The sequence below is a fragment of the Oenanthe melanoleuca genome, chromosome 6, assembly GCF_029582105.1.
Source record: "Oenanthe melanoleuca isolate GR-GAL-2019-014 chromosome 6, OMel1.0, whole genome shotgun sequence".
In the NCBI taxonomy this organism is placed as follows: domain Eukaryota; kingdom Metazoa; phylum Chordata; class Aves; order Passeriformes; family Muscicapidae; genus Oenanthe; species Oenanthe melanoleuca.
The window spans coordinates 26,862,609-26,887,943 of record NC_079340.1 but is presented as its reverse complement, the minus strand read 5'-3'; the positions used below and the strand labels follow the sequence as shown (position 1 = coordinate 26,887,943).

At 43.1% G+C, this 25,335-nt stretch overlaps 2 protein-coding genes across 2 annotated transcripts in view; one reads left to right on the top strand and one right to left on the bottom strand.

Annotated features, from left to right (window-relative positions):
- Positions 1 to 1,635, top strand: part of NRAP (nebulin related anchoring protein) — a 48,657-nt gene extending 47,022 nt beyond the window's left edge. The window contains exon 42 of the mRNA XM_056494446.1: positions 694 to 1,635. Coding sequence (XP_056350421.1) covers positions 694 to 795 — 102 coding nt within the window. The 3' untranslated portion in view covers positions 796 to 1,635. The remainder of the gene's footprint in view (positions 1 to 693) is intronic.
- Positions 409 to 24,275, bottom strand: HABP2 (hyaluronan binding protein 2). The gene is made up of 14 exons (XM_056494447.1): positions 24,121 to 24,275; positions 15,428 to 15,464; positions 10,261 to 10,389; positions 9,058 to 9,165; positions 8,486 to 8,602; positions 8,063 to 8,182; positions 7,280 to 7,451; positions 6,773 to 6,861; positions 6,417 to 6,648; positions 5,323 to 5,465; positions 4,873 to 5,007; positions 3,231 to 3,376; positions 2,227 to 2,427; positions 409 to 753 (listed from the first exon to the last, which is right to left on the bottom strand). Exons 1-13 carry the CDS (start codon positions 24,187 to 24,189, stop codon positions 2,251 to 2,253), a joined length of 1,674 nt encoding a protein of 557 aa, XP_056350422.1. The 5' UTR covers positions 24,190 to 24,275; the 3' UTR covers positions 409 to 753; positions 2,227 to 2,250.
- Between the last annotated feature and the right edge of the window lie 1,060 nt (positions 24,276 to 25,335).

Below are 25,335 nucleotides of genomic sequence, written 5' to 3'. Positions count from 1 at the left end.
AGGTTAAAGATATTACAAGCAGGAGTTTTCCAGGCTTTCCTTCTGCCTGTCTCCATAGGGGTGATTCCCAGTCTGCAGTGTCCCAGCACAAGAGAGCAGAAATCCATACAGGAATCTTGCAGCCTTTAGAGTTAGCAAGCATTCAGGTACAATAAAAGAGAAGCACTGCACTTCAGATGTTTCTATCATTTAATTTTTAACTAAGAAGTCAAGCAATAATCCAGACCAAAAGAAACAGTACACATCCATGATTTGCATTCCCATCTGGAAAGTTACTGGGAAATAAGTGAAAACTATGGTTGAGTAATGGTGGCAGTGGGAACTGCAGGCAATATCTTCTTAAGTCAAAAGAATGATAATGATCTGATGGTCCTAGGGAAATTTACAGGGGTACAATCCACGTGGAACTCAGGTGATTGCTGGTTTGCTTTTATTTAGGGTTCAAAATAGAAAATAGGACTTGAGCACATTTAGTCCTTTGGTATGTGAGGTATCTGACATACATGAACAGGTCCATTTTTTGAACTTCTCCACAGCAGAAATTCACTCAGTGCAGAACAGTGATTTAGATTTTCCTCAATTTTTTTGCCAGTTGTGTAATTTTGAATATGAAAATATTGTTATAGAATAATAATTTAAACCCTCCCTTACCCACTGGCTGGTTTCACAATTTTTTTGGGTGTGATTTTACAGGACCAGTTGGAGACAGAAGGATCTCAGCAAGCTGGAGTCAACCCTGATGCTTCTGAAATTCTGCAAGTCAAGAAAAGGCAAATGCAGCTCTATCAGAAGTAAACAGAAACATAACATATACATAACATAACATAACATAACATAACATAACATAACATAACATAACATAACATAACATTACATAACAAACATAACATAACATAACTAGATTTTCATCTTATCCTGCAAATCCTGTAGCTTTCCCAGTTTTCTGGGAAACACAATAGATGGCATTTAAGAATTTTTGTTTTTAAAAGCAACCCAAACATTGCAATTTATAACCCATCATTTTACTTTTGTGTGGATACTTTGTGATTTATCACTGAATGTATTACAGATTCTGCTATTTACTTAAAGCTGTAAATGAAATTAGTACTAGATGACTGGCAGGCTCAGCTTTGTACCATGGATGGTAGAATATGAAATAATTTGTAATGAATAAATCAGGTGACTCTTATTTCATGTTTGGAATTTCTGGAGATTTTTGTGTTCCTGGAATATTGGCCCCATTGACCTAAGAAAGTAAAAAAAGCACGATTCAGGTGGTTTAAGGTAGCTCCTTAAAGAAGATTGTAAACCCTGGCATTCAAGTGAGAGTGACATTACTGTTTTAAGAAATCAACTCTTCACAAACAAGTCTATTCTTTATACCCTGATTTAATACCAATACCCAATTCAATACCTATTTTTCAAATTTCTGTGCATAATCATTGGGCAAAAGTTACACAATTTGACAGGTACATCTTATGAGAATCCCCAAATTATCCAATGACTTTAGACAGATTTTTTTAATAGCATTTGGTGCTGTTAGGTCTCACTGGTTAAGCACATATGAACCATTGTAGATCTGGAGTATAAAATGTAATTACTCTCTAGTCAGGAATAAAGTGAATAATTCTAGTACTGAAAGTTTGTTTGTTTTTTCAATCTGAAATGCAACACTATTGAAATTTTTGGTTATGTACCCACAAAAGTGCTTTTAAAAATAATTGTTCTGCCTGATCCTCCCTCCTCATGAAATTCCAATGGCTGCAATCTTGCAAACTCAACCAGTAGGGATTCTTATATGTGTGAAAAATGGTACTTTAAGAGCAAACACCAATAGCTTTGAGGTGTCAGGGTCCAATGAGTGCAGAAAAAAACCACCTTAGACAGGAGCAGGAGGGAAAGAGGAAATGTCTGGCAACAGCTGAGCTGGGAGAATTTTCATGGCTTGAAAAGCAGATCTAGAAACCTGCTATCAGGGCCTCTGATTTGCTTGGGGAAGAAGTGGAGTAGCTTTACTTTGTGACCTGCTTAGCTACTAAATGTGGGCTTATTTCAGAGCCCATGACAGAAAAGCTCTCACTGACATTCCAGCTAAGACTCTTAAGGTATTTTCAAGAGAGTAATGAAGGATGCCCCATGTAGGCCATGGGAACATTTCAGTAATACTTTTGGTCAAAGATGAGGCATTTAGGGAATCAATAAAAACAGTAAAACTCTCAATCTTACCATTTGTCATTCCAAAGCTGTCTCCTAATGACGTGACTTTGATGAAGACTGAATCACATCTTTAATCCAACTGGTGAATTTTGTCACCTGGGTGTAAACTCCTGGCTTGTTTTTTAACCCACATCCTTCACCCCAGCTCACAAGGCCATATACATAGTAGGAGCCATTTTCTACACAGGTCAGTGGACCTCCAGAGTCTCCCTGATGAAGGAAAACACACATGTTCAAAGTGTGAAGCAAAATAGCAGCCAAAATCAGAATGCTTCTTTCCCATCACAAGACTTTGAAGCTGTAATGGTGTTTTTTTCCTAACAGATGTACCATCAGATGCTGCTTAGCCCCTAAGTGGACTTGCAGTTCTGTCACCAGGTCAAATGATACCAGACTTTTTGGATTGTAAGTTTTCATTTTTTTTTCCAGTCTGTGACATAAATCTGACAAGGTCACATGAAATTTCCCAGGCATGAAAGTACCAGGAATTCAGAGCCTGAACTCACAAAGATAAAGATGTGATCCCTGGCATAAATGAAAACTTAAGCTGTCTCACACTCCTCAAAATAGCCTTATTCTGAGTTGCTTGGTTTCATTTTTTCTCTGTTTTATTTCTGATTTCTATTGCAAAATATGCTTTACAGTGGTAATTTGCACCTTAGAAGTGTTGTTCAAACTGTTTCCTTCCTTTCAATGGTATAAGTATGAGCTTGTTTCACAGTTGTAATGAAAAGAAACATCAATACTGACTCCCTGCAAGTCTTAGCTCTGATAGTGAAAATCAGATTAGAATTGGCACTCAAGGTAGAGGCCATAACAAAACTGAGGGGGAAAAGAGCAATTTTTCAGGTTATTGTGACAAACTGCCTCAGAAGCCAAGCTTTCCAGACTGGTCTCTTGATTCCACAGATCCTGTAGGTGACAGTGGCAATATTAGCTCTAAGGATGTACAGCTCAAGTGTACTGGCTCTTTACACAAAAATTAGTGTTCAAGCACAGAAAAAGCAACAGACCGAACAAGAATCGATCCCGGGTTTCCGAAGCCTTCCTGCACAAAACATGCTGTCATCCAGAGAGTTATCATGGAGTTTGGGTTCATTGCATCTCTTCTGTGAAATCAGCTTGACATTGGCATCTAACAGCAGCTGGGATGAGTCATCTATGGGATGTGCACCAAAAAAATGGAGTCACTTTCTTCCCATTCCTGTTATGTATTGTCATTTATTCAAAATACGAGCTTGCTTGACAAACATGGGATGGGGGAAGAGCAGGGGGATGCATGTGCTAGTCTGGGATTGAAGGAACTATCCTGAAATAAGTTTCCAATGAGCAGAAGCCTGGAGTTTCACTCAGGACAGAGTTGCTGCCTGAATAAAAGTGAAGTCAGGTATTCAGAATTTGGTTCCAATCAGCTCTGCCTGTGTAATCCTGCTTTTCCAAGGTGCTGGTTGTCTGCATCTCCCAGAGGTCCCCATGGGACTTTGAGCTGCTCAGCACTTCTCAGACTTGTACTATTAGATGCTTTAACATGCAAACTAATGAAACAGATGAAAACTGAAAATCATACAATATTTAAGGGCAATGATTAATTACAGTGAATCTAAAGACATGACATCTAAAGGCAATAGCCTTAGTTTCAAAGTACTACATCTGTAGATAATTAAAGGTGGTTTATAAGTTTGGTTCTGCTAGAGTTTCAGGAAATATTCCATTTCTGCAGTGATTTCCTGAAATGCTAATAATAGCTCTGCTCAAAGAAGGAGTCATCTAGTTTGAACATGTACAGGGTACTTGATATTCTTTGTTGGGAAAAACCCATAAAATCCCCCTTACCATCTTTAAGGGAGACTTTTTATATGGAACTTTTAAAAAAAGTCCATTAAATTCTGTTGGTGCATTCTGATCAAATGAACACACTTGTCTCTTGTGGACTTCAATGGGAGTTATATCAGAAGAGAGAATTTGGTCCCATGTATCAGATCAGGCTGTATCAGTCACAGAGCACTAGGGCACCTACTGCAGCCTCAGTGACAGGTTTTCCTTCTGCTTTTTTTCCTAACAGCTTTTTTTTTTCCTAACAGTTTCCTTTACAGCAACACACCAACCAGAACATGAGAAAAGACATTTTTCAGAAAATTACCATTATCTCTTTTTAAGCATAATAATTTCTCCCCTTAGGATTTACCATGGGCAAGAAAGGTTTTTGAATGGAGCTGGCTGAACTTGAAAAGCTTGGGTTTTTTTTTTTATTTTTCAGTATATCTGAAGGTCCAGATGCTGCTTCTGAAAAGCTTTATCTGACCCAATGGGCTGGAAAACCATGTGAAAATTCCTGTCTTTCTTGGTCCTATCTTGAAACACACAAGCTATACAATAGCCTCTCCTGATACTTCCTTCTGCAGCTGGCATTGGATGAAAACATGACATGGAGAGTCAGATAGCAGGCAAAAAAATGCATCAGGCATCTTATCAGAACTCTGACAATTTGGTTGATCTAGAAGTTGGAGATTTCTGCTAATGAGTAATTTGCATGACATGTTTTAGCTGACTTTATTTTTGAATTCCATGTCTTGGTTTCACTAGTGCCTAGGTCCTCATTTGGCTCTGTAAGTAGCAGCCCACCCTGCCACCAAAATCCAGTCATCCCACAAGTACCTCTCTCTGTCTCTCCCCATCCAGAAATGAAGCAGGAAGTCCCAGCAGGAAGGAAGAAGTCAGGGAGACACGCTGTTTTCACATACTTTGTTTCCACTGCACAGTAACCATCAACAGACTGCAGTTTAAGTAGTGCTGGAGAGGAGATAAACAATAACAAAATGTATTTGGAGCTAATTTTGATCCCTATTGTTAGCAGCTGTTACCATGCCAAGCTGTGTGAACCCAACATCCCATTGGACCTGTTCCCATTGTTTGGCTTCTCCTACACAGTGACTTCTGCATCACAATTTACATCCCAGGATTCAAATGGGTCTAGATCACAATTTGGCCTTAATATTTCCAAAGTACAGCCTCAATGAGATTTTTACATTGACTTTAGTGGGAGAGAAACACTTCAAACAACAAAGGTTGGAGGTGAGCCACGAGAGTATCAAATAAAGAATTTACCAATATCATTGTAGAGGACACCACCCTTGTCTTTGTACTTGTCATGTAAAATTACTTCCACTCCATCGAATATTTGCTCATGATCCTCTTTCTCCTGGAGGTTTTGCTTTCCAAGGGATACTTGGATCTTTTTTACTGGTTCTCTGAAAAAAAAATTAAAAAGTCATTTATATACATTTTTATACATTTATAGACATTTTAATATACATTTATAGATATTTTTATATACATTTATGAACATTCTTTATCAGTGGTGGTGCAAACCTGCACTTTTAGTAACAAGAAGTCAAGATATTTCTTCCTGTTGTAGAGCCTGGCCAGAAGATTTCCTAAAACTATTATAGGAAGGCTTGGATAGGAAAGCAGAGATGGTGGAAAACACATATGCTCTTAACTTGTTGCAATAGTGAAATAAAGCTGAAATAGTGAATTAAAGCTGCATGTACATGGTTTTCTCTGCATTTTAGGGCAGAGTAGCAGTGTGCACAGTCTATTGCTGTGGCAGTGATGATGAGTGGCAGCTCTTGTAGCCATGGGAGTAGAGCTGCTTGCCACTGTCTGAGCATATTTAAAATTATCAATGTTGAAATGATTTCCAGTGTGCAATTTACCTTTTCCTAGGGTGGTGGTTTCCAACTGATTCAATATAAATGTTGGAGGAAATACAATATTCTAAGCTAGCTGACACAGAAAAAAATTAAAGATAAGTGCATATTTTGCCTGTTTTGAAGAACTTAATTCTGCTGTAATATGTGATGTTGCTTATGGCATCCCAATATCCCCTGAGTTTTTAATAGAGTTCTTTTATATATTGCAAAATCTTACTATTTCCTCTTTTTTTCCTCTCACACAACTACCTCAGGTAATTTTATTTGAGTGGGGCCTAAGTTTGCTATTTCAGCAAGCACCATATTCAAGTATATAAATATTTTTATGTATGCATCCTTTCTTTTTTCTGTCCACAAGTAAGTTTTCCTTTCTACTGGATTCCCAGCAATCATTTTGTTTGCAAATGATTTGGATACCAGCCTGCCTTTCCTAACCATCCTGATTTTTATACATTTATCTACCCTAATGATAGGACATGCACCTACTCAAGGCAGTGTGCAGCAGTAAGAACCCAGCATGATTTGATTAGCACTCCACCACAGAAATGTTCCTTCCCATCTCTGGTCTGAATGTCCAGAAATGCCATCCAGGGATGTTTTCCAGCTGTAGCCTTGGATCCACCATAGATCTTCTTGAGTGTCCTACGAACTTCTGGCTGTCCACATGTTTGGAATGTTTCAGGGGGCTCTGTAGGAGGTTCTGTTGGGACCTCTTCATCTGCATTGGAAGAGACAGCAGGTGGATAATGTTAATATCAGACTGGAAGAGTTAAGAAACAGGGAGTCACCTGCTGCTCTAGACCACCTACACGCTGCCAAATCACTTGCTCCTAATTCTTTACCTGAGCAGGGTGAAACATCACAGTATTCCCAATCAACCTCCTTATTTTTCCTGATGTAGCACCAGGGTTTTTCATCACCATCAGGATTCCTAAAGGGAACAGTTGAGAGAATCAGCCAGCAGGAATGGGGAAATCTCCATTAAACTAGTGAAGGAGCTGAGGATTCTTAAGGAGAAGCCTCATGCTTCTAACTGGGAGATGAACAAAGACAATATTTCATAAGATTTGGCAAAGAAGATGACTGAGTGAGGCATACAATACTGCCATATTTCTGTTCCCATACCTATCTTAGCCATAAGAAAAATGTGGGACTGGTTCAAAACAAAGAAGGAAGCCCCACATCAGCATGGGTAGAGAAGGCATCTCTAACATTCTGGTGTTTTATGGGCAGGCAGTGTCTAGAAAGATGAGAGATCTTAACACCATCAGTTTCTCAAATTCCTGAGCAGTTTGTCCTCAGGAATGTCTTTGACACAAACCTCTACAGCTGCTTTTTCAAAATATTACCTGCAGAAGTTGTGTTCACCGATGCCATGTGTGTCAGCATCCTCCATAAAGGCATTGAAAGGGTGGTCCAAGAGATGGTGGGAATTCCAGTGCAGGCAGGTCCTGCCATTTTCTGCTTGGTTCACTCTTCCTCTGTACATGGAGGAGCCCTCTTCATAACAATCATCTGGTCCTGCAGAAAGACAATGCTCATAAGAAAATGACTTTTGTGCTGTTCCTTGCTCAAAGTGGCTCCTCTTCCTTCTCTTCCTTGTCCTACATTCATTTTATGGAGGATCAGAAGAACCTACTGGGCCAAGTAATTATGTTCCTTTTGTCCACAGGCCAGAAATTAAAATAATGTCCCAACATCTGTCCACCTTCTAGCTTGATTGATTTCAAATGTCACCCATCAGAAGCAGTCCCTTTGGCCTGGGGAGCCACAGGCGACTGGGCAGGCATCTTCACTAGATCAGACTTTGAATGTTCAAGGAAAAACTGACATTTCTTCCCCTTGTGACTTGTGACTGTGGGAAATGTATGCTCCCTTATTATATACCAGTGGGACCTAGCCAAAGCACACTTAGAAAACCCCAAGATGGGAACTGTTTCAAGCCCCTTTTCCAGCAGTGGCTGCAGATGTCAGGCTCTCCTCTGACCCTCTCTCCTGGTGCAGTCAGGCTCTTGGAGCAGTGACAGGACCACCACAGGATGCTACAGGGACAGCATCAGATAGTCTGGCTGCAGGGGGGAGCCCCTGGCTCTCAGGAGGTTCAGCCCTCCCCCTGAGGGGCTGTGACGTACCAATCTCGCAGAATCTCCCTCGGAAAGGTTCAGGGCACTGGCAGCTGAACTTTGATCTGTATCTGTTCCGTGTGCAGGTGCCTCCATTTTTGCAAGGGTTTGGACTGCACTGTTTGGATGCTGTCAGTATGGAAAACACAGAACAGCCTGGTCAGTGTGCTGAGCACTACACAGCCACTCACACGCCCAAGGGACACTGGGGAGAGCTCCCACTCAGCCTGTTGGCTATGAGTTCTCTGAAATCTCATAAAATGCATATCTCTGGGGGTTTTAGCAGGGACTGAACCACCACCCTGCAAATCAAGCATAACACTTCCAGACCCATGGGTGGCAGCTGTAGCATGATTAGGGCACGGTGATTTCCCACTGCAGGCTGGCCATGGTGCTGTCCCCACCACAATTTGTGCCCAGCTGAATGCTCACCACGCTGGCAGAAGGGTCTCTTGTAGGGAGGCTTGCAGCTGCACTTGAAATAGGGTGGGTATAATGTAATCAGGCAGTCACCAAAGTGGCAGTTCTTCTCCAGACACATGTCCTCCACTGTGGAAAACACACATAAAGTACATCATCAACATTTGTGTGTGCACAAGAGCTGCACCAACATCATCAACATTTCTGTGTGCACAAGAGCTGTGCCTTTGCATAGATCATAGGAACATGCCTTCCACTGACACTCCAAGGATGCTTTCATTTGGCAGATGAGGACTTGGGATCCCACTTCTTGTTCACAGTATCTATGGTAAAAAATCTGTGGTGCCAATGAGCAGCTCTCCACTGCCCACCTTGCAGGGCATAGAGGAGTGCTCTGCACTCCTGCAGTTTATTTTACTGGATGCTCTTTAGACAGGCTTTGGCGTGGATAAGATCCTAAGAACAGTGGACATGACTGCTGTGGGCTGTCAGAACACTCAGCTCAGCAAACAGTGGGTTAAAAATGTTGCAACAGTACATTAACTACCAAAATAAGGAGTGTAGGTTAGCAGAAGAGCCATTACCTTTCTCACATGTAGTCCCACCGTATGGCTTGGGGCAGTGACAGATGAAGCCATTTCCTTTGGCTTCACAGATGCCATCGTTCTTGCAGGGGTTGGGGAAGCACGAGTCTGCAGAGGTAAGGATGGAGATCTTTCAGCCTCTCAGCCTTCATCACCTGCTTTTTCTTTTTGCATTCTGTGGTTGCAGGAGTCTCTCTTCCTGGGCACAGCATCCTGTGTAACAAGTGCTGTGCTTATGCATCAACTTGGCACCCACAGGAGTGGTATGAGCTGCTGCAGAGTTTATTCCAAGCTGCAGCAGCTCACAGCTTTGGGTGTGGAGATCCTCTACTCCCCTTGCCCTATTACAGAGCAGTAATGAGGCAAGTCCCTTCCTTTGATCAGAGATAGGTCTGCCTCTGTGGCATTGCCTCTGGCTGTCTGCCTACATTCACTGAGTCTGGAGTGATGTGGATTTGGCATTGTCCTGTTTGGAACATAGCATTAAACCTGTCCTGGAAAAGCCATCCACTTCCTATAGACTCTACCAAACCCCTGGGTGGCTCAAGGGAGCTGGCACCTGCTGGAAGTCACTCGTGTGCTGCTCCTGACACTGTGCTCAACATCTCCCCTGCAGTCCAGGCTGCCAGGAGCAATTGGTATTGGAGACAGCCCAAAGTCAGCTCTGCTTGCTTTGTACCAGGGGAAAACTCAGGGAATGTTACAGGCAACTGCCCTGCCTCTCCCTTTGAATCCCCTGAGCAATCTCAAGGATCCTCTTCTGTTCTCCTGAAGTTTAGCAAAACAAAAAAAGAAAAGGAAATAAAACCCTTGCAACTGATAAAAGAAGGACAAAAAAAAAAAAAAAAAAAAAGAAGAAACCTGCTCTACATTTGGTTCTTAGCATAAATACAGAACATATATCCTGTGAAAACAGCAATTACATCTTACAGTGTCTATAGACAAATAAGCCTGTGCTTTTTTGTAGTAGCAATCAGAAATGTTCTGCATGATCAGAATCCATCCTGTGAAACCTGGAGATAAAACACAAGATTCTTACAAGAGAAATACAAAGAAGAACACTGCAAACGATCCTCCTATCTCATCCCTTTGATGCAGGCATTTTGAGAGCAGACTGGCAGCCAGGCCTGCCACACTCATGCTTCAGGCACAGGGTTGGGATTTTACCCCTTCCTTGCCTTCCTGCCCACCCCTGAGACGTACCTTTGCTGGCAAAGAAGTCACCTAAAGATGTCTCAAGCCAGCTAATTTCATCCCAGAGTTCCTGCTCGGGGTTGGTGTCCTGCTTGGGTTCTGTATCATAGTAGTAGTTCTCATTGTCATCAGCCTCATCTGCAGGGAGGGGTGAGAAGAGGGTGAAGGAACAGAGGAATTAAAACTGGAAGGAGACAAGTTATGAAAGAAGTTATTCCTGAGATGGACAGCACTTTTTCCTTTCAGCTTATTTGGGGTGTCAATGGGTTTAGTGACCATCTTGAGGACCAAAGATGCTATTCATCTCTTCCTTGGCATAGACAGAGCTCAGCTATGCTCAGCATGGGCACCCTGAGCACAGCTGGCCCTGCAGGATGCTCCTCCTGGGGCTGTGGCTGCCCAGCTGGCTGCTGTGATGGTCAGGATGCAGGCCAGGGCTCTCCAGGCATGAGGAGCCCCCTGTGTGGTACCACAGCCAGGGCAGACACTGAGGCTGGTACCTGACCAAAAGAGATTCAGGTTCCTACAAGAAGAAGGGATTTTCTTTGTCCAGCTGCTTTGCTGACCATCACCACCAGTGCTGCAGAATGAGGCAGGGCCCTCCCCAGCACAGGGACTCTACTCTGTGTGAGGACACCAAGTGCCATCTCCAGAGCAGTCATGGGGAGCAGAGAGCTCCAGGCACCTGCAGGACTTTGTGCCTTCTCACCCACAAACCAGTGTCCTCCCCTGGCAGGAGCTAGTGTCACCACTGTCCTCTCCAGCATGAGCCAGTGTCACCAGTGTCCTCCCCAGCATGAGCCAGTGTCCTCCCCAGCGTGAGCCAGTGTCCTCCCCAGCATGAGCCAGTGTCCTTCCCAGCATGAGCTAGTGCCACCAGTGCCCTCCCCCAGTATGAACGACTGTCCTCCCCATCAGGAGCCACTGTCCTCCCCATCAGGAGCCACTGTCCTCCCAGCATAAACCAGTGTCCTCCCCAGCATAAACCAGTGTCCTCTCCCAGTATCACCAGTGTCCTCCCCAGTATCACCAGTGTCCTCCCCCAGCAGAACCAGTGTCCCAGTGGAGCCCAGGGGATCGTGCCTTGGCCAGCCATGCTGGGGTTCTGATTAAAGTGAACTGGGGGCTCCTTGCACAGGTACAGCTCTTGCCAGTGGAAGCCACTCCAGTGTTTCAAAGACAAGCTATGGTAATGAGCAAAGCTAAGCTAGGCACAGAGACTTTTTAAAAAGCTCTCCCCTAGGGCTGGACCGATGGCCCCATGGATAATGCTCTGCCTTGAACTGATTATCGACTGCATTATCTTAGTTTTCTCTCCTCATTCATTCACTTCCAGCCTTTATCTTTATTCTTTCTTTGCTCCTGAAAAAAAGAAAGAAATTCCAAGTTTATACAATGGGTGTTTTATATTTCATATTAAAATAGAACCATCTTTTTTCTTTTTTTTTTTTTTTCTACATGCCAACTCTCATTTCTCATGAAAAAAAAAAAATAGAGGAAAGTTTCACCTCATTTATTGCTATGTCAAGTCAAGACTCCTTTTCCTCAGCTCATTATTTCCACAGGAGCCGAGTCTCGACTATGTGCAAGTGTTGCAGAAGTGTACGCCTTGCTGAGGAACAGAAGGATCTTGCTGAAAGATAAGGACATTGTCTACACTGAACAAAATTAAATTTAATGTGATGTAGTTAAGGAAGAAAAACAAAAAGGAAGTTTTGCCTGAAATGCAGCCTCCAAGTTCACTTTGTTGGAGAGGAGATTTTGCAAACGACTTAAGGTTGAGGGAACTGTCTGAAGTAGTCTGATTTTGTATCCCCTGTTTATTTCCAGAATCTTAGAGGGACATGCTGGCTTTTATTCCACCAATGAAGGATGGGGTATCCCTTTTTATGGAAAAATGTACCTGCTAAAAGTTATGAAGGATGAAGAGGGGGGTGATGGCTGTGAAAGGCAGACTGCAAACCTGCCAGCATGCTTTACAGAGGCTGGGGAGAACTCTCCTGAACCAACAGGAAAAATGAGTGCTCTCAATGAGCACAAATAGCTAAGCCATTGTAGAATCACCTAGTTTTTAAACCAGCTGCTTAATGTGTGTTGTTAAGAAATGATGCTACTGTCTCTTGATTTTTATTTGGCATGATTTCTCAGCAACAGATTAATCATTTGTTAAGAACACTTATGTAATTACTTGGCAAGTTATGAACTATTTTTAAGTTCAGCTTTTCTGTAAACAAGATGGCCAAGATGCAATTCACATTTTGCAAGACCTGCTTGTGGTGGCTCTGAGAGGTTTGGGGCCCAATCCTCCGTGTGCACTGATGGGGCAGTTTTGGGAGAGGCTATGGCACACCTGAGGCCAGTTTGGCACCCAGCAGCCCTCCAAGAGGGCAACTTCAGGTAGCCAGGGCTGAGGTAAGGCAGGCAACCCTGAGCAACTCCCTCAAGGGCTGGCAATTTCCATTTCAAGGAATTTAAAGGCCAAGGCATGGAGTTATGGGGTGTGTGGAAAGGGGTCAGAAGATATCAGCAAACCCCATGTGGATGGGAGTCAGGAAGCTGAGGTTACTGGCCAGGAGACCAGCCAAGGTGATGTAAGAGTGCAACAGATTTGAGAAACAACCAGTGTCCTGCTTTCCCCATTGCTATCCCTCTTCACAAAACTGAGAAACTGACACAGCTCCTACAGGTCACATGAGTGATGTTTCCCATCTCCCAGCTATTCTGTGTCATCTCCAGCTGCATGAAGCAGTGAAAAACAAAGACCAGAAAACCCTCACTGGGGCTTATGATATCAAACTAAAATATGTCATCTTATTTATCACTGTTTTGACACTAAATAACTATTTGGCTTCCACATCTCTTATTTAAGAAGTGCTCCCATTCCATTTTTTTAAATTATTCATAACAAGCCATAGGTTTAGTAAAGCAAAAACAACACTTTTTTTATCTGAGCACATAATTAAAGCACAAAGTCTGATACACTGGTTGATTTAAACATATTACTAAATCAGAGTGTTCATTCTTTGTAAGTGCTGGAAAACCTTAACATGCTTTAAAAAAAGCAGTGATCTGACATTTGTCACTGAAATGTGACTATTACATGAAATTAAATTAGACATCCTGCATGCAAATTTTCAAAGAATAACTTTCCTCTGTGTAGTACAAAAAATCCCCCCATAATTGATAGACAGAGATTGACTTTTAAAGCTTCAAATCAGCTTTGAGGTCTGGGTGATCTTTTAAACTGTGCAAGCTTTCATCTGCAGGTTTTCACATTGCCAAGAGCTGTCAATCAAGCAATGGATTTCTGATCAATATCCCCTTGTTCATTAGCTTACACTGGCTCTCTGTTACAGAGAGAACAGATACCCCAATGCCAACAGTCACACTGTTTTCAAAACCTTCCCTGGATCAAGTGATGACTAATGTTCCAAGAGGGAAAGTGATGCATTACCATGCCATCGGCTGACCTGAATTGCCAGGTAACTTTGTTGGACTGCAGTTGTCAGGATGAGTGATGTGCAGAGTTAAAGCCTATTGCCAACACACATCAAGGGTGTCAGAAAGTACCCAGCATTTATTCCAGCTCTCTCAACCTCTGGAGACTGACTGAAATCTGGCCTAATTTAAGCAGGATGAGTTTTCCTACCGCCCCCCTAAATACTTTTTGTCCCCAGCTCTGAGATTATTGCAGTGTTATTTTTATGAGGCTGAAATCCTGACTGTATTTTAAATAATGAGATATTCCCCATTTACTTCTGCAGAGATGAGACCTCACAGTATTTCCTCCCTTCCAAGCAGGCTGTGGCTGGGAGTAGCTGCAGCTTCAGAAAGAAGGGAGACCAGCTAACAACAAAGCCAGAAAGCCTTTCAAATCGTTTTGTGGCTGTAACTTAAAAGCAGTTTTGCAGCACTTTTTTCCTCAGAGGGATGGATGCAGGGTGAAGAGGAATTGTGATGGCTGAAGGAGTGGAGAATTTAAGGGGGAAGGGAAGTAGGAGATTGTAGGAGCAGTGGAGGGACAGATGTAAAGACCATACACCATAGGGCAGAGAATGAATTAAGAAATTGTGAAAGTGGCAGACCAACCTGTTTGTACAAGACTGTGTAAACAGGTGAATCAAGTGCATGACTATGGCCAAATATTTGCAGAACCCAAATCCTGAGCTCAGACACAAAAATGATTTGGAAATTTGTTTTCTACACCCATGTTGTTAGCACAGCAACATTGATTAGGGCACTGCTATATGAGTGACAAGATTTCTGGTTTGACCTGAAAACTCAAATACCACTGGAAAGAACAGGAATGTAGATGAGTAATGAATGCATACTAAAATCCACCTTATTTTTTTGCAGAAAAATTATTGCAATATTTCATTAGATATGCATTATAAACTCAGGTCTAAGAGCCATTGAAATCAAGAAAAGAAAGAGCAGGGCTTACCTACAAAAATACTAAACTTATCAATAAAACCACATAGGCTGTGAAAGGATGTACAAATCCTCACACATCTTACACATCCTCACACAATATTCATCACAGCTTTTCCCTTATCAACATCTTAATGCGACACAGCCTTTAATGATTTTTTACTTGCATAGGCTTGTTTGTGAATCTTCTAGCACTTGGGACAAAGCCCTGCAGAAACAAGTTCCTCAGTTAGCTGCATGCTGCTAGGGAAAGCAGCCTTCATTTATTTGACCATGAGTTTTCATCCCTGACTAAGCTCTTTGCTTATCCTTCTGTGAGGTTTGCAGCCCAGCACCACGACCTTTCCTCTAGACCATGGCACACTGTGTGAGTAGCAGAAAAGTCCTGGTTTGGGACAGAATTGAGAGTTCCAGGTGTGGTCCAGGAGAACCCTGTGATCAGCTGCACGTTGGTGCTGCTGCTCTGTTTTTGGGTCCAGTGTGTCAGACACACTCCTGGCTGGGACATTGTCTCCTGCACTGACACAGCACATGTGGAGGTCTGAAAGCACTCACTATATTACTTGCTCGAAGTCAAACAGACATTTTACTTGATCATAGGCCATATTTTAAGCTCAGCAAGGCTCTCCATGAAGTTAATATAATTCAGCACTGGGTGCTAGTGAAGGGTCTTGTCGAACCAGGTTGCCAGCCTTTCAGCCTTGTGGCAGGCAGAAGTTGAAATGAAGAAACTGAAACCACTTACCATCCATCAGGTTGGCCCAGAAGGAAAAATGGGAAGCCTGCATGAGATAATGAAAGTCGGAGAGTCATTTTCTGGCAAAAAATCAAAGTCAGCACAGAGCTTTGCTTACAGTACAAAGATTCTGTTTGCCCCCAGTGCTGGACGTCCAGATAAGGCTGTTCCCCACTTTGGAGCTAACTGATCTAGATTTTAAGAGCTCTTTGAAAAGAGTAACAAAACATCAACGACCCATGGGACAGATCTGGCTTTTCCAAGCTGAGCTGGTGTGATCTAGGGCAAACCTGACCTGAATGAGTTAAGTTGTCTCTTTGCTTATGAAGTGATGGCACACTGGCAGTTTGTCCAACTTCTCTGAGACTGTACTCCAGCTGGCTGCCAAAGCCAGGGGCTGGGAGGTGCCCAGGCACAGCAGAGTGGATGTTGGGCAGTGCAGCATGACCCAGGACCTTACACCTGGTGCACCCAGTGGGACCTGGACGCCTGAGCTAGAAGGCTGTCAACAATCTTCGTATGTGGGAGATTATTTCTGGCAGTCTCCAGGAGGAAATGCCATGTGTCCCACCTCCATCGTGGGGCTCCAGCCTTTCCTGTTTGGCTCATGATCAAGGGCAAGCAACAAAAGGGAACAGAAGAAGAAGGAAAACAGCTCTTAGCCTTTGAAGAATGTGAGTGAGGTTTGTCTGAAAGGAAAGGCACTGACTCTACACCAGGACGCACCCCCAGTGTGACAGTTTCCGTTTGCTTTCCCTCTTGCTCTAAATCCCAGCTGAGGACAGGATTACCCACCTGCAGTGAGGATACACATGCTAACAGTGGGTGTAAAAGAGATTTGAAGCTGCTATTCTTCATCCCTCATGTAATTTTAGGGAATAAAATGTATCTCCAAATTTAACACACATAGTAAGGACAGCACACATACACACACACACAATTATTATGTGCATCTATGAATTGCTACAGATACAATTGACTGTAAATATATGCCCTGTTTAGTCACACATTATATATAGAGGAAAGACATTCTCAGATAATGTTGGCTGAGACTAAGAACAAATGAATGAGAAGCAATGAATAAGAAACAGGACAAAATGAAAAGCCCAGAATCCATGTTTGTGAATATTATCTGGAATATATAAATGAGCTTTTGCTTCAGGCATGTTTGCATCCCTCTTGTGTTTGAGCCAGAGAGAACAGACACTCCAGTTCTCCCCTTCCCCACTGACTTTAATGAGAGCAATGTCCCCTGAACCACTCAGCAGAGCCCCTTCCCAGGTGCATTTGAGTGAGCCACACACATACAGAACTAAATCCTTTGCAGCTGGAAGGACACACATCCTCACACAATTGCCCTTCCTGAATGAGTGCAGAGATGATGGTAAATGAGAAGGCTGTAAAAGCTCTGTCCTTGGTGTATATGTTTCTTGAGTGCAGGTACAGCATTTGTCAGATCCTTTGCCAGACCCCAACAGAGACTATATAAAGCAAAGGTCTAATTGCTCCATTTACAATTAGTGATAGTGCTCATCCATAAACAAAGGCCAAAACAAACCCTGCTAGTGTACTCCTTTCTTTTGGAGGAGCAGATGAAACAAAGAACAAGGAAGCAGCACTAGGAGCAGGATGATGCAAGAAACATTTAATCTCATTCTCCAGCTCTCTGTGCTGCCCTGCTGTGGTGTTTGCCTTATGGGCTTGGAAAGGGTTTGGATCTGAAAGGTTTGATTTAGTGAGCTTGCCCCTGCACTCAGGGCAGCCCTTGGCACCCCAGGGAATGCTGGAGGGTTTCAGCTCAAGCTGAATGAGGTGCACCAGGCTGTTCTCTGCCTCAGTTTCCCCAGCTGTAGGGTGGAGATGAGAGTCTCACAATGCTCATACTCCAAGGAAATAGGAAAGATGAGAGAGGCAGCATTGTGCTGCACTACTTTCTTTCCCAGTTATCCACCTACTGCTCTGTCCAAACACAGGTAGAGCTGACCACAGAAAGCAGCTAACCTAAACTCCCTTTTGCAGTAAAGTGGTGCCCTCACAAATGTGCAGGTTTACATTATCATCCTTCAGAGCAGGCAATGGCTTGGTGGCTGGTGACTGAGTCCCAGATTCTGATTCCTGCTTTTGGATGAAAGCCTCTGCCTGCTGCCACAGTATAAATATTACTGGGAACAAAGGCTTCTGGTGAACCAAGCATAGAGAGTCCAGGAGTTAAACACAATCTTTACTGTAAGGCTCCTGTATCTCCTTTTGTGCTGCAGCTCTCCCTCCTCGTGTGCCTGTCACAAGCTGCAGCAGCAGAGCCACAGGGGACAAGACCTCTGGCAGAGCTGACATCTCAGCAAGGAGAGTGTTCTCCTCTGTCCTGAGGTCCCCTGGACCACTCACCAGACCACACTGGTTTTGAAGCATTTTCACCCCTGCTAGCCAGCAGAGGGCCAAATTTTATCTTTTTGACTCATGGCGAGAAGCTTGCCATGGTGCTGTGCAGCAGAGGAGGACGAAGAGCTCAGTCCTTCCTTCCTGTGTGCTGGGACTCTTCATCCCTCCGGGAGAGGATGCAGGACACAAGATGTGGGATGTGGGATGCAGGAAGTGGGATGCAGAATGCAGGATGCAGGATGCAGAATGCGGGATGTGGGATGCGGGATGTGGGATGTGGGATGCAGAATGTGGGATGCAGAATGCGGGATGTGGGATGCGGGATGTGGGATGAGGGATGTGGGATGCGGGATGAAGATGTGGGATGTGGGATGAGGGATGTGGGATTCGGGATGAGGAATGTGGGATGTGGAATGTGGGATGCGGGATGCGGGATGAGGGATGAGGGATGCGGGATGAAGATGCGGGATGAGGGATGTGGGATTCGGGATTCGGGATGTGGGATGTGGGATGCGGGATGAGGGATGTGGGATGCGGGATGAGGATGCGGGATGAGGGATGAGGGATGTGGGATGAAGATGTGGGATGAGGGATGTGGGATGCGGGATGAGGGATGTGGGATTCGGGATGAGGGATGCGGGATGAAGATGCGGGATGTGGGATGAGGGATGTGGGATTCGGGATGAGGGATGTGGGATGTGGGATGCAGAATGCGGGATAAGGGCAGGATGCGGTATGAGAGATGCAGGATGAGGGATGCGGGATGTGGGATGCAGAATGCGGGTTGCGGGTTGCGGGATGCTGCCCATGGAGACAGAAGAAGGCTGTAGGAGGGTGCGCAGGGCGGGGGTCCGGGAGGCAGTGCCGGCAGGGGCAGGGAAGGCAGGCCCTCCTGCCTGCAGTGCCGTATTGCTCGTGGCCAGCAGAGGAGGATCTTGTCCTTCCGAAGAGGTGCAGCGCTGAGCCCAGCGAGGAGCAGGGCTTGAACAAAAGGAAGGGGTGGGGGGAGAAGAAATGACACTGTGGGGCTGGCTTCACCAAACGCTCTCCTTGCTGCAGCTCTACACCGATACTTTGTGTGCTCTCTCAAGAGGGAATAAAATCGCTGGGTTCTGTTCATTCTGCAGTGATGAGGGACAGAACTGGAAGAATTTGCAGAGAGCAATTTTAAATTTTACTACTTTAGACACATAAAAAAGTAACCCCACAAAAAAGAAAAAAAAAAAAAAAAAAAAAAAAAAAGGTAATAAGAAAGCTAGGAGGGACATTTTACACGGGTACCAGCGCACTGCTGACTGTGAAGCCAACTACATTTATAGAGCTCCCAGAAAAAAATTGGGAAATTCAAAATGTCCTAATTTCACCTGACCTCTCCTGTCTTTTGTCACTGCAATGATTAGCACTTCACTAAAACTTCATTCCTACAAAGAATCTTCAAATTCTGCTAAACATATTTTGTACTAATATTAAACATTGCCGATACATGATACACTCAATTTTTCCATTTCAACTCCTTTAGAAAGAGAGACTAATGAAATGTAATAGATTTCAAACAAGAATGACAGAACCATGAGCTTTCTTTTTCTCAGGATGGAATCCTATGGCTCTTTCTCAGACAAAAATGTCCAGTTAAACTCTAGCAATTCTTTCTGAATAAACTCAGGAAAATTTGACCCCATATTCAAGGGAAATTATTTACAGCTGCCAAGGGCATTCTGCAATTGAACTGCTTATTGTGTCTTGGGTACATTGCTACCTCTTATTACAATAAAAATCAATCACTGAAACACAAAAGCAGGTGGAGAAAGAGTGAAAAGGTGACAGCCCAGGGTTATGATGTGAATTTACATGTGTGCAAAACTGACTTCCAGAGAAAAGAGTGTAATCACTCAAGCTGGCATAACAGAGTAGCAAGAGAGATGAAAATTAGTTCTATACATATATACACACTGCAACAAAGCACTACAGGAATTCCAGTGTTAAACTGCATTGGTAGGAATTGGCTTATTACACAATTGTGTTAAGTCCTGCAAATTCTCCTGCAGCTTGTCACCAAGTGGCCTCCGTGGCAGAAAAACAAAGATCATGCTTTAATTTGTTCATCTGTGCAGCCATAGCTTTGCAGCCAAGAAGGAGGTGGGATGGGGTAGAACTGGAGAATGAAGATGGATATTTGATCAACTTCCATCCACAAGTGACACAAGCCATGAAGGAGCCACGAGGGCAGACACAGCTACTGCCTCCTCGTAGTGAACCCCTTGATCCTGCTGACAGCTCTCAGTAGGAACCTTTGTCTGGGCTGCTTGCCAAAGGAGGAGGGAATCGACAGTTCTGATGCTCTTACAATCGGCCAGATTTTTGCCTGCAACCATCTTGGGTAGCGACAGACTTTGAACTTCAAGGGAAAGTGGCTTTTCCAGCAATGACATTGTGTTTCTCAGCCAAGGCCATGGTTGCAGTATAATGAAAGCAGGGCACATTCTCATCTGGAGCACACATGCAACACATGTCGTGTTTTTAGCCTGGGAAACCATTCTCTGAAAGGATTCCACCAAAACTTCTGAGTTCTTCACTTCTCTGCTAACAAGACATCTCCTGCCTCCCCACTGAACTGCAATGTGTGCATCAGAGTAAGTGGGTTCCTTATCAACCAGTCCCAGAGTACCCAGAGACGTTCATACTTAAAATCTTTATTTTGCTGATTATTTAGTGGTGGCTCCTGATACAAAACCCACAGGGACCCAGGAAAAAAGGAAGATTCTTCAGAGGAGTTGCTGAAACCGGCTTGGTCCTCTGCTCAGGAGTTACTTGCTCAGGTTTTCCAAGAAATCAAATTTTCCAAATTAATCTTTGCTCTGTAAGAGGTGGCCTGGTAGTAGCTGGGTGTTTTTAAAGCTAACTGGTGGTTGAAAGGCACTCAGGTGAAAAATGGGGTCAGCCTTGGATGCCACAGCACAGGGAAGCTGCCAAACATGTTTCAGGGGCTGCAAGAGCCAGCTAGTCACACTAACAAGAGTGCCTGTGCTATCAAACACTCCTGCAGCCTGGGAATGCAGGTTATACTGCTAGACTTAAAGCTTATGCAAAGTCATTAAGTCCCTTTAGTTACAGGGGATATCAACCTGCACGCTGCAGGGCATAAGCTGATTGCCTTCGGGGGTCAGCGAGGAGCGCTTCCCGCTCTGAGAGCACCGTGCACAATTAGCTGGGGGCGCTCCCAGGGCTTTGCTGCTTTCCTGCTGCATCAGGCAAATTTAGGCAAGCACTGCAGAAGGGTTTTACACCCCATGGGCCACAGATCCAGGCGGGCTTGGCAGCATTCACTTCTCTTCACAGTGAGGGGTGTGCAGCACAGGGGAGCGTGGAGCTCCTGTGTGCGTGGAGCAGCACTGCAGTGAGGGTGGGGGAAGCAGAACTGGGAGTTTACAACTGGATCCATTGGGGCTTAGAAAAAGATGTCAGACTTGACTTTGGAACACCCTAAAATGTTAGTCTCCAAGTGCCTGAGGCAAGGAAAGACCTGCACTGCTGGCGACAGTATCCTGCTCTCAGTGAGCCAAGAGGGAGATTGGCCCTTATGATAAGGGTTTCTTTTTTTGCATTTGTTTGATCTTAAATGGTACTTTTATCCTTCCCTTTCCACTACTAAGTGCACTTTGTTATTGGATTGGGCAGGGCTCATGATTTCAAAACACTTTCCATCACAACTAAGCAGACATCAATTTTCTGAAGATCCAAAATATTCAGTGAAGAGCCACTTCTGCTGCTCTCACCCTTGCAAGCCTTTCTGCTGGCTGCCAGGGACATTGACTTTACAGGGATATCTGATACGAGGAAAAGCCTGACCTGAACACCTGTAGCTTTAAAAATAACTTTTTTTTCTGTGAACTTTAGAGCAATATTAAATGGGAGCTGCAGCCTGGTGTACAGTAAGGGCTGTCTGTCACTGGAGTGTTGTGGGATGCAAATTTCTATTATCCTGTTCCAGATTGCTGTAGCCCAACTCAGCACAACATTTTAGCATATCATTTAAATCTGAGTGCATTCCAGAAAAGTTGCTTCAGTGCAAGTCTAGATAACTAAGGATACACAGCTTAGCTGCAGCAGAGTTCTTTGGATTTCTCTTTTACTAATTAAGGAATGATTAATACAATACCTTGATGGCAGACACACTTCTACTACAGTATCTTGCTGAGCAGAAATGAAAAGCAGGGGGGAAAAGCCCCAACCCAAGAAGTCCTGCCATGTCTGAAGACAATCTTTGGTGCAGTTGCATCACATATGCTAAAGTAAAGGACCAAATTCAGTGCTCACCATGCAGCTTTATGCCTTTTATGGAAATAGTTTGGATTCATGCAGATGGAATCAGTTTCTTTTCAGGAACTGAATGAAAATTTTTGTCTTAGGGTTCTGATCCAAACCTGATAGATCCATGAATGTCTAAGTATTTTCTTGTTCTATTGTGACTGACTCAACATGAACTACTGCTTAAACCCATGTTTGACTTCTGTTATATTTCACCAATAATATTTGTTAATCAGCTAATTGCTTATAAAAACTTCTCAAACCAGATTAAAATAAAAAGATAGTTCTAGAAAGGGATGAAATAGGAATTTAAGGGAGTTTTCTGTGGCTTCAGCGAAGTGCAGCATCTATTATTTTCTCATTCAAACTATTTCAGTGCAACTTTTTCTTCAGGACAAATCATTAAGACAAAAATGTCCTCTCATAACTTGTTTGTCATGCCATGGTCACATCATAGCAACTCATTCACCTCTTTTTTTTTTTTTTCTGGGATCCATGCCAAAAGCTAAGCCAGAAAGCCTTGTTATATTAATTATGAAGAAAAAGCATGTTTTATTAAAAACTAGCCTGCTGAATATTCTGTCGTGCTGCTTTTCAGTGACAGCAGAATTGCTTTTGCATTTTAGCAATGTTAATGAATTTTCAGGGGTGGGGGGAGATATGCTCTACATTTTCCATAGCAATTTTTAAAGCAAATTTAGATTAGGACTGTCAAAGCATTGAGTCAATCTAAACTTAAGACTAGTTAAAAAAAACCTGGGCAAGACTTCATGTTGTCTAAGACTATCCTCACACCTTCCTTACTGAGCATGAATTAACACTGCCAAATTCATGATGAGCTTATTGGTATTAGATGGTGTTCCCACAAACTCTGTAAAATTGGCATTTGAGTACCCTAGAGCTGATTCCCTCAGTAAGATGCTACATGTACTACTGGACCAAGTGAGGTATGGGTCCTGGTGATACACTAATTAATAATTACTCTATTGAGTTGTGAAAATCACCCATCTCAAGTTCCAGACCTCTTAAAAAAATCTATTCCACATTAAATCCCTTCACTATATATTTTTCCCAATGCATTCAATTTAGACACTTCAACATCTGAATTTTTGCAATGCATTTCAGTAAATATGAACCTACACACACAGGAAAAGTCACTAAGAAATCAGATGTTTAAAAGAACCTCACATTCCTTCTTGAGAAAATCTACTTGATTGCTTGGAAGAACAAAAGAAGTTTTTTTTAAACTGACTTTTAAATTTCCTTTGATTACAAGTCATTCTTCCATTCTTCTTTAAGGAGGAGATGAATAGATGTAGGAAAGTATATCAAGCTCTGCCAGAGCAGAGCTCTGGTCACCCCTAGCTGTGTTGAATATTTTGCCATTAACCTTCCTCCCACATTAGCAACAGCAATAATTCAGTCAATCAAAACATATGTCTGGTGGAATTTTTCTCTTTTACAGAAGAGGTTTCAAAACTACCAAGGCAGGGCCTACCTGACCTGTTTAATCTGATATTTAGCCCCTTCAGAATGAAGACTGGAAACAAGGAAGGAAGTTTTTACAGTGAGGGTGGTGAGGCACTGGCACAGGTTGCCCAGGAGAGGGTGGATGCCCCATCCATGGAAATACTGAAAGCCAGGCTGGATGGAGCTCTGAGCAACCTGCTCCAGTGGAACATGGCCCTGTCCATGGCAAGGGGGTTGGAGCAAGATGATCTTTAAAACATTCTATGATTTTAAGATGAGTTGCCCATGCTGCAGCCCAGGGTTTTGGGGCATTTCCTAGTGCCCAGGGCTAGGAGAGGGATCACAGTCCCCACCACAGACCACCAGGAGTGATGTGGCCACTCAATGGACCCAGAAGAGCCATTCCTTGACACTGTAGATGTCTCCTTCAAAAAAACCCATGGGGTTTCCCTTTCATGTTTCAGTAACTTTTGGTCACCTCAGTGGCCTGAAATGCAGACACGGCAGAGCTGGCACATGGAATAAAAGGAGAATGAAAACATACTCACGCCCAGACATGTGGTTCCTAGGAAAATAACCAGTGGAAGAACCTGAAGTGTCAAAGCACTGTTAACCATCCTCGGTTTTTTCTTGAAATTAGCTTTTTCTTCTTGCCTGTGTTTTTTCAGACAAGCCACAATCTTTCGAGGCCAAGCTAATTCAGTGCAAATAATTAACCGTGCTTCAAATATTGTTTAATGTTCAACAGATTGCCCTGATCAAATAAATGCATCTTGTCCAGATAATCACTGCATTGACCAGTGGCAAATGTTTCAAATCAGTAACTAACAAGGATGGGAACAGTATAAATTAACAATAAAAACATTTACCTTGTATTAGAATTATCTTTCAACTATTATTTCAAATTGGAAAAAAGTTATAAATCTTACTTACTTCTCTCCCACCTGAAAAACAGTGAGATCTTGTTATATAACATATGATTTTTAAAAGAATCAAAGTGTGTTATTTGATTATTTTCTAAATTTCAGACATGAATCAGAGTTCATGTTCTCAAGCTTTCGTCCACTAATGTAAGAACAAGGATTTATTCTTTTTTTAAATAAAAAATCCAAATTCTTGAGTAACCTCAATTCTCCTGAGGCTGAAGCATTTGTAACAACAGTAGCAACTCAGGAAATCAGAGTATTACTGCAAAAATAAACAACCCTCTGTTGCGGAAATGCTGACAAACTTTTCCTGGATATTGTTCGTGCTGTATGTTACAATAACAAATGAAATGACCATTCTGTCTCTGAGACAGTTTAGAATATGAAAAGGAAGAAGGTGATAGAAATAGTGTCCACATATTGAAATATGAGGAAGAAAGACAATGAAATCCCAAGGGCTTCAAAATGTGATTTTGTGGCGAAAAAAAATCAAGTTGTGAGCACTTGATTACAGTGACAGGTGCTGAAATTTGGATGCCAGGGAACCTTGTTTCTGGTGATTCCTTACTCTGGCACATGAACATTCCTAAAGGAGATTTCATACACCAAAAAATGCACAAAGAATTTTGCTATCCTGACTATGCCACATACCTTAAGCAGGTGCCTACAAACAATACGTGTTTGGGACAGTGTGTTGGTGGCCAGCCACAAATACAAGTTTATGAAATTCCAGATTCTTTAACTAGTTAGAAAGACAGCAAGATAAAAGGAGTTAGACAGCACACGACTTTATGTAATGTGTCCTTGAGTAAGCTGATTTGCACTGAATTTTAATAG

What these genes read in the sequence shown, in the direction of transcription:
- HABP2 (XM_056494447.1), bottom strand. Translation starts at nt 24,189, where the DNA reads ATGGTTAACAGTGCTTTGACACTTCAGGTTCTTCCACTGGTTATTTTC. An exon ending in GGTGAACACAACTTCTGCAG is followed by an intron (nt 6,862 to 7,279) that starts GTAATATTTTGA and finishes TGTTCCCTTTAG; the next exon opens with GAATCCTGATGGTGATGAAA. An exon ending in TGATGTTTCACCCTGCTCAG is followed by an intron (nt 6,649 to 6,772) that starts GTAAAGAATTAG and finishes CTTCCAATGCAG; the next exon opens with ATGAAGAGGTCCCAACAGAA.